The 16,254-nt window shown below is 38.7% G+C and overlaps 1 protein-coding gene across 1 annotated transcript in view; it reads right to left on the bottom strand.

The window, feature by feature from the left end:
- The window catches only part of PDE3A (phosphodiesterase 3A), a 259,054-nt gene that overhangs the window by 21,558 nt on the left and 221,242 nt on the right, over positions 1-16,254 (bottom strand). The window contains exons 5-9 of the mRNA XM_041118210.1: positions 12,973-13,088; positions 9,001-9,220; positions 5,064-5,149; positions 4,439-4,608; positions 2,948-3,085 (exon numbers count right to left, since the gene is read on the bottom strand). Coding sequence (XP_040974144.1) covers positions 2,948-3,085; positions 4,439-4,608; positions 5,064-5,149; positions 9,001-9,220; positions 12,973-13,088 — 730 coding nt within the window. The remainder of the gene's footprint in view (positions 1-2,947; positions 3,086-4,438; positions 4,609-5,063; positions 5,150-9,000; positions 9,221-12,972; positions 13,089-16,254) is intronic.

Below are 16,254 nucleotides of genomic sequence, written 5' to 3'. Positions count from 1 at the left end.
GATCGTTATTCACACGTAGCTCCTCTCCTGGGTTTTGCAGGCACACGTAAATGGCTCTCGTTGGAGGACACGTGCAAATTTTAGGTTAGCAGTTCCCTACTCGTTGTTTGCAGGCAATCCTCTTGCACTCCTTTTTTGCCTTTTGTATTTGCTTTCTTCAAACGTGTGTTTCTTTTAAGTTGTCAGCACCCAGTCTCTGGCTCTGACAAACACAAGTCCTCACAAGGGCTGCTGTGACAATCCTGGGAAGATCTCATCCCCCAAGGACTGATTTCCCTCGCTCCTTCATATAACGGCTGCAGTTTCTCTCTGCAGAAGCCATGCACGATGATGAGATGACCAAACATTCCTCTCGGTACCACCCAGGGAGCAACTCGCATGCACTGCAATGATGCCACCCGGCCTTGACGCTGCTGGTGTATTGAGAGCTTAGGAGCACCACCAACACTTCTCGTCTCGACGGGCCCAGCAATTAAAGCTAGAGAGAGACCTTGACTTTAGCCTATTCTTTTTCATTTTATTTGCTTTCCAAGGCAAATGAGTTTCTCTTCCACAGGTTTTAGTTTTATAGGAGCTGTAAGAAGAGTGTTAAGTGTGACTGAAGACATTATCTAACTTTATGGCCTGTTGTGAAACATCAGCTCAGTTGGAGAGCTCTGCTGTTCCTTTCTGAAATGAGACTGGTATGTAAATTCCTCTCTAACCCCTATCATGCATATGTGTTAGTGCCACATTTAGAGTGCTTGCCACTGTACTTTGCACAGATGCTTTTATGGCCGCTGACTGGTTTGGGGTCTTTTTATATGTCTAAATCAATTTAACATTCCAAAAAGAAGAAACAGACATCTCAAGCAGCTTTAAAGATGCTAAGCCAGCGTTTGCTTTCTAAACTGAATGCTTCCCTAGAGGCACGTGTCAACTCTGCTTTGTTCCATCTCATAAATTTAACCTAGCAAGGCAAACATAGTTAATTCAGCTTGTTAATTTACTTATTTTTAATGGATGAGTCCATTTAATGGCAAAATACAGAGAATAAATCATTATGAGCTTTTGTTTTCCTTTGTTTACAATATTCCAGGATTTAAAAATTATACAAGAAAAAAGACAATCCTTTTGGCTAGAGAAAACGATGTATTTATTTTAGTTCTTTTATTTCGGAAAATAACTTTGTTAGGAACATCTGAGTAGGTGGGGGAAAGAACTAAAGGATCTATATTTTATGAACAAGGTTGAACTTGCTACATTCTGCTCTTAGGGAGTGGGAGTTATTACAAACAGCTGTTACAGAAAATGTTGAATTTTGATCACAGATATTATTTATTAAAGCTTCTCTATTTTATTTCACAGGCCTCATTTTGTGGCACTGCAAAACAGATAACATGTTCAGAACCTGTGCAAAAAGCAGATGTTGGGAAACAGAGTGTGGAGCTTTAGTGCCAATTGAGGGAGGCACAGGGGAATTGTCCTGAGAGGTACAGAACTCCATGCAACTTGGTAAAGTGCTTAAAACCTATAGAGGTACCCATGTAAAACTATAACAAATTTTGGCTCATCCAAACTGTTGGTTATGCCATTAAAAAAAAGTTCTGTTTTTCCTTATGTTTCATTCATTGTTCTATTATCATTCTATGCTATTACAAAACAACATGACCAATATGATCTACAAGAGCATTTTAATCACACGCTCACTGTCTAGTGCAAAAGTGTCTCAATGATCATGACCGAATTTATATCAATACCCACATCCAGCCATATTTTGCCTAATTCTCTAAAATTAACCTAGAGAGCTGGCAGGCTGGTTAAACATAGATGTTACTTGCCAAGCTACAGAACAATAAAAGGCAGACCACAGAATAAATTTGAATTCATGCCGTGGTTTTCCTGGTTGACCACTGTATAATTGAATCTAGCTGAATAATAGTTAACCACCATGGGACCAAGATTTGATACAGCTTTCTCTGGAGCTTGTTGCACTGAGATCTGCCTGATGCGCTAACCTCTGTGTTTGTGGGGGGTGTTAATTGTCCCACATTATACCAATTAACATAATCTCTTCTTTCCAGCACTCATCACTACGTAATGCCTTGTAAAGTGGTACTAGGTCATTCAGATTCTCTTGGGGTTTTTTCCCGTCCATCCCTAAAAAATAATTATTACTTGCCTTTCCTGTTTAATAAACCGCAGTACTTCAGTAAGAAAAAATGGCTAACTTGTCTAGTGTGCCAGGAAAAGGGGCATAACAGAGAAGAAAGTTCAGTCAAGAAAGTGATTATGGAAGTGACATTAATTGTGCTGAGTAGAGACGGTCTGGTCAGTACCTGCATTCAACTTACAGGAGGAAATGAAAAAACAATAGCTGAAAGAAAGACTAGTAAGCTCTCACATCCTGATTCACAGTAAATTAGTCTTCCCTATGTAATAATGATATGAACTTACTATCAAAGTGCTGACTCTTTCAAGATGAGGGAATATAGCAAGGACTATTTTTTCCCTCACTTCCTGAAACCTTGATTTCTTGCACAGCCTGACTAAAATCTCCAGTATAAAAAAGGACCAAAGTTCTGTATTTCCTGCCCCAACTGAATATATGCACTATTTATCCCTCCCATGCTGAACTCCCTGAGAAATCCTTTCACAAAGAACTCAGTAAGAGGTGGCAGCACTTCCTGCAGATAGAAGAGAATATTCAGAAAGGAAATGTAAACTCATTGACAGAGAGCAGCAGGCAAAATAGGTGTGTGGTTTTTTCTTTCACATTTTTAAATTTAAAAATATAGAAATTTAAAAGTAAGGAATGTAATGAGACGGAGTTCATATTGTCAGCTTTGAATTAGGTGGCAGGGATCACAATTCATTGGATAACTAGCTTGTAAGGACAATGGGTCTTAACACTGTCTAAATCTGTCAATAATCTAGCCAGTAACTGCAGACAAGATATCCTTCTCACCTGACTGAGAATCCGACCACATTTCTTTCCGATTTTTTCCACCAAATCAAAGATTGGGAAGTTCCAATTATTTAGCTGCTCCATCAGGGGATCCAAGTTGTCCATAACCAGAGGCTCAGGAGCAAGTACAGGCTTGTCCTATGCCAGAAGTCAGAATAAAGAGGAACTTTAGTTCTGTGAAGCATCTCATGCAAAAATTTATGCTCTTAAAAGCTAAGGTCACATTAGCATCATCTGTAAGTCAATGGTACTTTACTCAGCTCAGCGGAGATGTCCCCATTTCTACCAGCCCTGCAGCTAGTCACTCTCCTTTATAATTTGTTTCACTTGAATGAATAGGAAATTCTATATATGAAACATCAGCCTCTGAACTTATCCATGGGACGCATTAATTCATTCATTCATGGGAATCATTCATTCATTTCCAAGGGAGTGTTGTCTTCATTGTAAAATTTGCTGCAGTACAGAGGGAAAAGTGCTCAGTTTCTACTTCTGCATCAGGACCCATTCATTACAATCTAACATGGCTAATGCAGCTCGGTTCAAGACTTGTACTTCTTAAACTGAAACCTACCTCTTTGTCAAGGTCTGCAAATAGGTGATGGGTTGTGCCCCTCCTTTCACATTTCCCCCTGTATACTGCCTTGAATTTCATTATTACTAAGAAACTGTAGATGAGTAAATACCAAAATATCTCAAGACAAATGCCTTCCCTCAGCATGTCCAACTCCAGTTCAACAGATTACAATAAATTTTTCAAGAGCTCATGCCAACTTAAATTTATTAATTCAGTTGTACAACAGGCCGTGGAAAATTTAACTAAACAAAGCTTTCCCTCTACATCTCAATCAAGTTTACAGCTGAGTACAGTAGTCATGAGAAGATCAGCACTTGTTCACCATGCTGCAATGTTCTTATGTTCAGGACATACACCAACAATAATATAATGCAGCACCCCCAGACAAGTGTTAATTTATTTTAAAATAAGGACCACTGTATATATTAGCCAAGATTGCAAGGCCATTGAGAAGCTGAAGTGGCTGAACAGGAAGACTATATGTCATGCCTGTAGTCTGAGAAGATAATTTCTCTTCCTTCCAATCCATTCCCTTTAAAGGCAACGTTAACATGGAAGCCAAACGTTTCAGAAATGCCTAATGCCAGGTCCATAAACTTACATTTATTCATCAAAATATGATTAAAAAGATGGTTAATGTTTCACAAGTGGCCAGGGCTTAGCAGCTCTCACACGTTTCAGTGGTTCCTTTCAATTCTTGAAGGTCAATCCTCCTACTGCAAGGTAGAAGCCTGCTGCAATTGTTGCTTAAAACCATGGTCACAATCTTTAGACAGCCCTAGGGGCATTTTTTGTGGGGGGTTGGGATTTTTCGTTTTTTTGGGGGGTTTTTTTGTTTGGTGTTTTTTTTTTTTTTTTTCCCCAGTGTCAGTATACACTGAGTCTATTGTGCAAGTGGAAGTTAAACAAGCTACCTCAGGTGGTATCAAGGGATGCAGAATGATGGTCTCAGGTGTGTACGTCCTACAGACAGATCCCTTCCGCGTCTGATCTTTGGAGCAATCTGTCTCATCATCATTTTGCACGATATCACTGCTATCGCTGTTGTTGGTCTCATAGTCAGAAGTGGCTTGCGCAGGATCATCTACAACACAAATCACAAAGCTTGTTGTGTGAACAGCAAGGACTGCATGAAAGTCATCCTGTGACCTTCTGAATAATAGCAACAGGATCTCTGACTCATAATACATATGTGCTGCTTGGCTGGGTCCAAAGTCGGACAATCTGTCCAAAGGCATTAAAGATTATACCCTGCAGAGTGTAAAAAATGGGATCAGGGATTCAAGAGTGAGAAAAATTTTGAGGACTATTATTTGAACTGACTAGGTTAGATGAGGGAAACCATATTTCCTCTGTATTTTAACTCTATTCTTCATCAGCATTTTGCACTACATACAAAAAGGAAAGGAGTCTCAAAGACAATTTGTATGGTCTCACCTACGTATGTTCTCCTTTTATGACAGACAGGCATATCTGCCCTTTCCGTGAATGATTATTGAATTTTAAGGGATGAGGAGTTTTTGATGGACAAAGAATTACCTGTTCTGTTCAGGGTGTGTGTGGTACCATCATTTCTATCTAGTGTCCCATCACCAGCTTCTATTTGGTTATAGGGTCTGCCACAGCTGAAATACATCAAGAAACATGCACAATATAAAGAACCATGTGCATTAGACAGTCTTATGTAAAATGACTTCCTGCTGACAGTGTAAGATTATGTCATCCAGTATAAGCTATGGTACAGGGTGCATTCTCCAGACAAAATTACAAGAGCGAGCTGAAGTTTTACTGGAAGTCAGGAATGTACAAAGACAAAAATACAAGACCTTGGATTACCTGGCCACCACCGTTAAATCTGCGTTGCCAACAGTAAACCTTTATTCTCTAAGTTTATCAGTACAAAAAAAATTCCCTGGATTTGTACTACAGCTGCCCTATAAATGTGAACTAAAATTATGAAAATGTGCCAGAGTGCCATACAATCTTGTATAATTCAATTTAAACACAGTCATAATGTGGCTTTACTCTCCTTTTATTGTTTAAAACTTGAATACGTTCCTCTTAAGGAGGAAAAAGGTATTTTGCCATTACTTCAGTGACAACATACCAAGTACGTCAGAACCAAGGAGGCGTTTTGGACAGAACATGAAGTAAGTGATCTGACATCCAGACATTTAGCAATGAAACTAGAAGACAGAGTTTGCTTCATCATTCCCAGAACAGAAAGACATTGTGGGAGGGATCACAATATCATGGCCTTTCTGAATGACTGGCTCTTCCCTTCCATTAAAATGCATTATTCCTTGTGTGTGATTCCCTTTAAGCCCTAAACATGAATTCAATATCAGCTGGAACACTTCAAATTACAATGTCCCAATATGATTGAGTCTAGGACCTGAAGGAACAATGATATATCATGAAAACATGAGAGAACTTAACAAATCTGAAGCCTCATTTAGTAGTACTATATCAAATCTGTCCATGAGAAACTGACATTTTAACATTTCTTTCTCTGGTTTGAGTCAGTATTTTGTGGCATATCTCATATATAACAGCCTTTTCAATGCAACTATTACAAAATTATTTTGATTGGTCAAACTTTGTACTAGCAACTTTGCACGAGTGTAAGTTCACCATATAAAAATGGCTGAAATCCTATACCAGTTAGCTTTTGACTGGGTCATCCAAAACAAATTCTGGAGCTTGGTATGCCCTGCAAACATAATGAATATCTGAAATAATTTTAAATTAAAATATAAATCTGTATACAATGATACTTGTAGTGCATAGCCAAACAAATAAATCTTGTATCACTCAGGTCTATAAACAAGATGAAAAAAATGTATTAATTTCTCTCTCCCACATTCCTTGTGGTTTCCATGAGGTCAATGGTAACAAGCCAAAATGTAAAAGTAAAAGAGAAAGCAAGCCTTTGATTGGTTGTAATGCTACAAGACTTTTGCGTCATTATGAGTGTACCTCTTTATTTCCAGAACATATGCAAACTCACAATGATTTAATATGTATGGTCTGCATAAAACACTATATTAAAAAAAAATTACTGAGCTACCTAGTAGAACATTTAAATCTGCTCTATGTCAGAAGTAATCATGCCCAGGCAACTGTAACTCAATCCCCTTCATGTACAGGCATTCTAATATACTTCTTAATCACAGGATTGTTTAATATTTTTTCCACAGGATTCCTGCCTTATCCACTAAGCAGAATTAAAAATGATTACTTACAACTTTTTTTAACAGTGTTACCTGGTGTATGTTCTTGTTTAATGCAGTTTTCAAACTCTGCTGTCCTACCGCACTTCACTTTGTAAGTAAAAAAAAAAAAAGTACAGTAAAACTGCTGTCTTGATGCCACTGCCTGGGTGGATCTGATTCAAAGCACTGAACTATCAAGTGTTCATCTCCTCTTTTGCTGTTGTTAGGGAAGGGATTGGTTTGGTGGTGGCAGAGGTTTGCCGACTTGGTAGTATTTCCTAGCAAGGCAGTTTTTTTGGCAGTAAATGTAGGGCATTGCATGCTGCGAAGACTAGCAATCTACAATGTGAAAGCTCAAACTTTAAAAGATTTATTTCTAGTGTTTGTTCATTTAACTCTCTCAGCTTGTATAAGCCATTTAATTTCTTTGGGTTTTTTTTTTTGGTTTGGTTTTTTTTTTTTTTTGTTTGGTTTTTTTATTTATTTTTTTTTTAATTGTGCTTACATTACTAAGGGGTGCATTATTTATGTGCTGTTAGTTCAGCTTGTATCTGTGGATATGACATCTCTATATACTAATGGCTAGAAATGTGACAGTGCTTATGATTTTTCAATGGACATTAAAGGAACTGTGATTATTAGTAACAGTGGATGCCAATTCTATTAGCAGTCATTACATCACAATATTTTAAATAATGTACTTGTTTCAAATAATGGACAACAAAGTCTATGCCAGCAATGTAACTATTTCTAACACCTACACAGGCTAAGCATTTGAAAATGAGGAAATTAAGGACCTAAATATGCTATGCAACCTATGTAGATCACAGAAGACAGTAACCACATAAAAACTAATGAGCATTTTACCAATGATTACATTGAAATCAAAGTCTACACATATCAAGAAAATATATTTCATTACTATCTACAACAACCTTACATAGAATTTTTTTTGACATTTCTTATGCAACTATTAACTGTCCTCTTTAATAGAAGGCTTCCAGAAACAATTGTTACTAGTTAAAGCAATAATATTTTGTTGAAGTAGTAATAAAGGCACAGTTTAATAACACAGTAGCACGTTTATGGTATATTACTTATGTGTAATATAATTTTCATTTCAAATAAATCACTGCAAGTCCCAGTTTTGCAATACCTTTGGAAAACTTTTAAAGGCACTTAGTTTCTACTTAGTCACCTAAAAGCCTGTCAGGATGCTAGTCTGAACTCCAGTGAGGATGACTCCCTTGAGCAAACTTGCAATCTCAATTTTGACTTCCTCACACCCGCTTCCTAGCCCTGCACACAGCATACCGAGACACGTCCAAAGGCACGTGACTGAAGCCATAAATAAAAAACTATTTCCAAAGACAGTCAAACTTGATAACATTTAACCCAGCCTCAGATGACGTACTGTCCACTGGCTAGCCAATAATCACAAATCACTCACTACTATGACCAAAAGTAACATCTAATGAGTAAGGTAACCTTGAAACTGCACTGGAACAGCCTTCTAAATACCAGTGTTTCCCACTATTCTGAACTGGACACAGTAATCTAACTGAATCTTTTTTGAGAAGATAAGCAGAACAACTTTCTTTCCAAAATGCTGTTTTTGCAGAGCAGATCTGCGTAATCTAATAACGGGCTACTTTAAAGTGTGAAATTACACTGTTACTGTAACTCTTAGCAGTAGAAAGAACTCGGCTGCAGTTGATTTCTGAAAAAAAAAAATCCCAACGCTACATAATCTGACTCTGCCTAGGGATGACAGGATCCACTCCTGAGAGAGTGCTCAAAATCACACAGTCTTCAGGCATTGTTGGCACACCTTTATCAGAAGGCTACAGGCCAGCAGCTTTTAAACCCTAGAGTCAGATTTTTCTACCAAACATCAGGTGCTCACTGTGAAAGACTTGGCCTGTGACCTGAAAGCGACTGTTCATGTTAAGGGCATGGCATGAGAAACATAAGTTGTTAACATGAAACCCAACTTTGGGACCTGCAAGTTATTGACGAAGAATTTATTTATGAATCAGACTGTGCATCTGACACACGTGAAAGCTATAAATGTAGCTAAACTCCTGCACTTTTGTAGCATCAATCTACACGATTACTCTTATACTAAGAACTGCTTAGATATGGTGAAATATCAATACATAATACCGCAGCAAATCACAAAAACTTGTACGTGGGCTAAAAGAGCTTGTCCGCGAGAACAACGTGAAATGATTCCAACGCATGTCAAATTACTATCTTACCTGCTGCAGATGACAGAGGGGCTGATAATAGGGTCTGACAGGCTAGGTGCACTCTGAGTAGAAGTTAAGACTTTGTGTGGCTTTAAGCCTTGCTTGGAGTCAATATCTGTAGAGTCTGGAAATGACACGGAAGATGTTTTTCCGGTAGGACTTGTGGCAGGCGTCCCCTGAATCGGTGAATGGCATGGGGAGGTGAGAGGTGAAATATTCGGCGGGATACCTGGCAAGAGAAAAGAAGAGTCTTGTCAATTAACAGAAGTGGCAGATGGTTGTATGAGTTCACTGTGCAGAAATACTCTTCTTGAGATGCACAGGTACCAGCATAGCTTCCAAACAGAAAAATAAGAGAAAACCCTCCTCCACTCTGAGCCAAGCCCATGGCTGTCACAGAGAGATGAAGATCCATTAATATCAGCCACTTCTACCTGCTGAAGATCTGGCTCAAAATATGAAGCATATTCTCCCTGTTGAGCAGGATGCACCAACTGGCAGGCATGAAATGAAAGGCACGTATTAGTGGCATGACTATTGGTATCAACATGTTCTAGTGACAGAGACACCAAACTCCAAATAGGCAGTTCCCAGACCCATCTGCAGTTTCTCTTTGCTTCACTGTCTCCATCTGTAAAGCAGGGACAAGAAAGGCTTACACACATTCCCAGCAAATCTGAATTTCTACATGTGTGAAGACTTACAATAAACCAAAAAAGCAATTTTTAGTAGTCATACATCATATGAATATAAAATATTGCACTTATGGTGCCATTTGCGCATTCCTCACAGATTTTGGCCTTGATCTTGTGCAGCTTGAGTTTATTTTTCAATATCTGTTGCTCACTATGGGAGACTTGCGACCTTTACCTGTACCACATGGTATTGTACTCCTGAGCTAGTGTATCAGAAACCGCCAGTATCCACATGTGTGAACACTAGCAAGATGTAGTTCTCTCTGCCCCTTATTCTATCTAAGCATCTATCTATGCATCAGCCAGTCCAGTGTTTGAGACAAAGTGCCGCCTTCTTTTTGAATTCACTTTACATTTTCTAGTGTCAGACAAAAAGGTCCCATTCACAATAAAGCGCAGAGAAGCAAACATAATCTATCTCAAAAGGAAATGCATGTCAACTGACTTACCTTCTAAAGTTTGTAGGAACTCAGCCCCAGTTCATTCTTCAAAGCCAAATGATATAAAGAGCTTAGAAACTTTAACTGGTTTTATGTTTGAATTGTGCCCACTATCTAAATGCATTCCAGACACAAAGATTATCTTAGAATAAGGCAATATGTTCATCTAAGTTTATGAAATACTAACCTTGCAGGGTATATGTGTACAGTTCCAGTGGTTTTTCCTGATAACAACTTACTGTGATACAAGGTTAAAATATGATTTACTGTTGACAATCCAAGAGTTAAAAATAATCTCTGACAGTTACTAAACTGTAATTTTGAGATATCCAACATCTCTTAAGTTTTGATTAGGGTATTTCTTCAGCAAACATGTGGTATGTATTACTGTCTTAATTCAATGACTGCAACTAGAATATTACGTGAGTCTTGAGATCAGAAACCTACAGCCTACAGGGCAATTAAAAAGTTATCAGATGGCCATGACATAGGGAAATTGCTTTAAAATACAGAAAGCCTCTGTTTCACATTTACTAATCCTTTGAGATATCTGCCTTCCATCCAACAAAAATATGTCTTTAAAACCATTTCGCAGCCTGTTAAGTTGCACAGGGGATTGAGTTAGATTCTTATCTATCTTTGAGCTATATGTTACCAAGTAATCTTCATGACTGCTAGAGAATACAATATATATGGTCATCTTTCAACAATTTAAAGCAAGTCCTGGGAATTTAAACAGCAATTTTCACAATAATGTTTCTAATCACAGCTGGCTTTCTACTGCTAGTCTGGGCTCCTGTCTCTTGAAATATTTTTGGTTGTGGATTTTTTTTTTAAAACAGTGATTTGCCAGGGTAGGTAACCAAAAATAAATGAATTTACCAGAAAAATGCCAACCTATTTTCAATAATCCCACATTTAACCATTTATTGGCAAAAGTGAGAGAAAACGTGTTGCGACAGCAAGGAATTTTGAACAATCAAGATAAGAGAAGAATAACAATACAGGAAGAATTTTTTTTAAGTACCTCCATCTGCTTAGGTCCTCCAGAACGTTTACACATGTGCAGTGTTGAAGAAATAAAACAGTAACTTCAATGTGATGTGAAATTACATATGAAAACACTTGAGTTTACCTCAGAATTTTGCCAAAATAGGTATGGCTAGCGGTATTTTAAATTGCTAATGTTTTCATGCATAATTAAAGACACATTTTGTAAATTAACAGATTTACAGATTTAGCTAGATCAACTTCTACCAAGAATTATTATATAATGCCAACGGAGCTAATATATAAAAGTCCGATTTGTATTAACTAGCACAAATTGAAGCAATTCCTTAGCTGGAATGTGAAAACAAATCATAATTAAAAATGTATGACTCTAAACAGTCTAAAACATCAAAATTTCAATCTTTTGCACAAAATGCTGAGCCAAAATTTTCACTCCTTTCAATCAGTGCCCCTAGGAATCGCTTGTGATGGAATGGAACTCTCCCTTCATCATGGGGGAGCTCATGTATTTGTGCAACAGAGATGACTATTAACTCACTCTGGAAGCAGAGGAGACTAAATGTAAAAGTGACTGATGGGGTTGGTAAGTCTTGTTTTCCAAGTATAGAATATTATACACACACCCCCCTTTCAAATTAATGGGTTAATCTCTGAAAATCGTAAGTCTAAGTTGGATTTATTTTGTTTTAAAACAAATTCCTGGATTCTTGGTACTATATCTCCATTATTTTCCAGGTTCAATTTTATTCATTTGCCTATGTGCCTATTACCTTTTAAGATAATATTGTATTACTTAATCTTCACTGTGGTATAACAAAGCAGCTTCTGTACAAGAGGAGATGAAATAAACTCTTCAGTTTGAAAAGGAGATGTGATATGACAGTGCTAGATATGCAGAATAATTGTGCAGCCATATCTTCAAACCCATCTCTAAGTTAGGATTCTTTGACTTTTCCAATGTCAGACCTCAGGCATCTATCAATTTCCATCTAATGTGTGGGTGGCCAGTATCTCTGAGTAACATTATCTCAGCATTATTATATGTTTGGGAAAAAAACCAGGCTGATTTAAAAAAGGAAGTCCTTGTGATCATTTTGAATTGCAAGTTAAAGCATGGGTGAACGTTACTTTATCCTGCATTTGTACAGGGAAGAGAACCACATTACTGTGGATTAAGATTGCTTCATGGCTGTCATGTTGCCCATTTCATTATCAATTAAGAAGTCACTTTCTCAATTTCTTTCCCTCAGTTAAAACAAGAGTAATTTTTTTAAAAATTAAAAAGCTGAGTAAAAAGCCCCATATTTCTCATCTCTAAAAATCAGTAAGAACTACCTGGGCTTTCTCAATAATGAATATACAGAGGTAGACCTCTGAGTTATAATGGCTTTGTCTTGGATATGTTTGCGTAAGACGGGTCAGTTGCTGCCTACAGCTCTGAATGGCATCATGTAGGTTGCGCTTCAGGAAATCTCAGTCAGGCAATATACACAGACAGTTAATCTAACAAATGTTATAGAAAACACTGTTCTCAGCCCTGTTGTAATCAAGGGAATTACACAGATATAAATCACAACACAATTTAGTATTGCACTTGCCGCATCATGTCATGACTAACCTCTATAAATCATAAAAGTCAAAACATTTACAATGGCATCGCTATGAGCTATAGTATTTTAAGCCACAGGTTTTTTTTAAATAAAAGAAATAACTACATTCATATTGATGGAAAAATAAGAAAAGACACAGATTAGACAGCAATTAAAAGCAGCTGCATGTGCTAGTCATGGGGAAGCAGCTAAGCGAGCCTGACAGAGCCAAGGATGTCCACTCACCTTGCCGGCTCTGCCTTTTGGCATTCAGGTGGTTGGTAGAAGACATGGCGTAGGAGGTGGAGAAGGACCTGCTCTTTGTGATTGTCATCAGAATTGAGCTGTTCCAGGAGTCAGAGCTGCAAAACCAGAGTGCAAACAAGCATTGTTCGACATAGTAAAAAGCCTCAACGGCAGATGTTAAGAAGTTAGGAGCCACAGCAAGAAGTATGCAATACTGAGATAGCACAAAATCTGACGAGGAAAACAGCATCTATCTGCTGGCTGAACCGCTATTTGTGAGGCGCTCAGTATTGTATGTAGCAAAAATATTTACAATGCAGACACTCCAAAGCTGGACTTCCTTCAGTGCTGAGGCCTATTCACTTTATTTATACAAAGATGTCTTCATTATATTGTTCTGACAGTACAAAGAGGCTTAAAAGCTGACTTGAAGTAAGTTAAATTTATATTCTCTTTTAACGCATCCTTACAAGAGCCAGAAGTTCTCAGTGTAAATGAAAAATCAGTCTCCTTGACTCCTCTGCTGCAACCGCAAGGGCAGATACCCAGTAACCCTTCGGGCACTGAAGGAGCTCCTCAGGAGGCTGGAAGAGGCTCAGAAGAGCCCTGCATTGCTGTTGCTAGTGGTGTGCCTCTGCTCTGGGTGAAGCACTTCATGCTCTAGCCAACTGAAATGCATGCTGCATCTCAAAAAAAGTCCTACTGACAGACCCTGAAGACATCGGTCACTGATCCAAGAGAAACTCACTGAAGGAAAATAGGGTGCATGCGTCTGTGTGTGTGTGGAACGAGTCCTGGTCCCCTACAACAGGATGGGCACATGCTTTCAGCCTTCAGGCTATCACTGTGTACCAGAAGAGGCCAAATACTTCTGTAAAGCAAAAGAATTGTATTTATCATTGTTGTCCCAAACGACACTCATCAAACGTCAGCCGCTTGCAGGGTTTTAGCGCTGGCTCTTATCATGAGGCCTATGACTTCTCTGGACAGATCCGCTAGGCCTCTCAAGCTCCACATTTGTCTTCACAGCCTCACATCCAAGTGATGAGATGACATGCAAGGCAGAAGACAGCCTTTTAAAGCAGCCTAGTCCCAGCTGAACTTGAGAAAAACTTGGGAAAAAAAAGTATTCTGAAAGGAAAAAAAACATGTAACATTGTCTTAACTCTACAAACACCTAATTGTTTTGGAAGAGCAAACACTACGTACAAAAATATTTGCTTGTTGGCTGGAATTCCTATAATCTGTGATGAAGTAAGACAAAGAAAGAATCCAGCTGTTTTTTTAATTATTTTGTTTGTTTGTTTTGTTTTGTGGTTTTGTTTTTTAATTGACAGGAAGAATGTAACACACTGGCCCACTGTAAAGAAAAACCAAACCAAACCAAAAACTCCCAAAACACATTCTTTGACTTCTTAAGGGAAAACCACTGGACATAGAAGTGACTGAAGGAAGGCATGTGGAAGCTCTATTATTTTTCCCAAATCATTTGAAGCTGTAAGAGGACCATGTCTTACCAGTTTAGTGACATGGAGTTGGAAGAATACAGGATTACTAATCTTAAACAGAGATTTAAGGGAGATTTTTGCAAATATGTGACTATAGAAATCTAGAGGTGATGTCCCAGATTGTGAAGAACAAGTTGCAGATTTTGTCACTGCAGAATCTGCCACAGGGCAATTCCAGTGTCATTTCCACTCTCCTACCCTTCAAGCCATGAAATGTTTCTTTCTCTGTGACCTATGGTGTCCTTGAATTTGGTACAGGGGAAGTGGCAGATAATCAAGATTATTTTTTTTTCCCTTCAGTTCACAATTCTTTTGCTTGAAAGCAAATCTGTATTGGTCTGCCAAAATTTTTAAAGCTAGACTTACAGGATTCATTTTTCCCCTTTCTGGAATACACATTGTTTCTCCTACTGTAAAAGAAGAACTGCAAACAGTAGGCTGTGAGGCTTGACAGAGCTATAATTATATAATTGGTGACATTAAACGTAGGAAGAATTGATAGCCTGCTTAGTTGGCTCATCATGCAGAGTTATATAATAACCGTAGAAAAGGACCAACAATAATATTTAATTGCTCTCCTTCTCCCTCTGATTCCCATCTTAGGACGCTTACATACTACATGAGAGTCTGGGATCAACAGTGTAAATCAAATGCACCCTGGGAACCACAGGCCAGTGACTAAAGAACATTTCCATTTGGTTATAACTTCTTTATATTTACTTTTACTGAGATACATGGAACTTCTCACAAAGGGAGCTTTGGCTAACCATGTATTTTTCTTGCACCAGACATTCAGTGTACTCTGCAGGCTGCCTTGAGCACTTAGGTGCCTTGCACGAGAGCCTCTTCTATGGGAAAGGTTTATGTATCTGGAAGAAACGCTGACCAAGGCAGATCTCTGGGGCTGCATTCACCCAGGCAAACACTGGTGATGTCGGGCCTTCTCAGGTCCTATCTTTTTCTCTACTACCGGCACCAAATTTTGAATTGCAGAAAAAACACGTGAGTCTTCTGCTATCACGGCTCTGAATTCTCTTCTTGAATTAGGTGCTTTTGCTCTGCTCTTCCTTTCCCCATAGCAAAGCATGTCTCTACACTCTCTCCTCATCCACCACGTCAAAGATGATAGCACTGGCTGAGGTGGGGAGGGGACCTGAACTTTATCCTCAGAGGGTGGCACCGTAGCTACCAGGCTGCATGACTGACTGCCCTCTGCCTCTCCTTTGAAGGCTCTGCACTTTTCTGACTAGAACAGAAAAATATTCATGGAGCCAGAAAGGAGGAAATCCTGTTGAAATAGCTATGCAACATATCATAGTTAACAGTGCCTGGGACCCAATTCTATCTTCTCACAGATGAGCGCTCCTCCCGCAAGACTAACATTCATTCAACTCCTTCCTTCACTGGCTGCTACTGGATTATCTGCCACAGCCCTTGTGGAGGGTTAAATGCAGCTCACCTCAGACTATCTGGTACCACAGAAGTCCCAAAATGCAAGGTACCTAGGTCTGAACACCCTCAGGCAGAGAACCAACTTTATTAGGGTAGGGCTCTGCAAATGCTCTAAAGCAATTAGCTGCTGGCTGTAAGCAGCTGAGTGGACACAACTTCTCTCTGTTTCATGGGAGGACTATGTATTGTATGATACTGGCTCAGGGACAGAGTGAGCAAGGAATACCTAACTCCTATAGTCAGTCATGAGGGACTATAGCCATAAGATAAAAACCCGTCTCTTCAGAATACTGACAACTAGTGTGGTTCTGGGTGACTCTGA

The sequence above is a fragment of the Aquila chrysaetos genome, chromosome 17, assembly GCF_900496995.4.
Source record: "Aquila chrysaetos chrysaetos chromosome 17, bAquChr1.4, whole genome shotgun sequence".
Taxonomy (NCBI): Eukaryota; Metazoa; Chordata; class Aves; order Accipitriformes; family Accipitridae; genus Aquila; species Aquila chrysaetos.
Note: the sequence above shows the minus strand (reverse complement) of the source record. Positions and strands in the feature narration are given on the sequence as shown.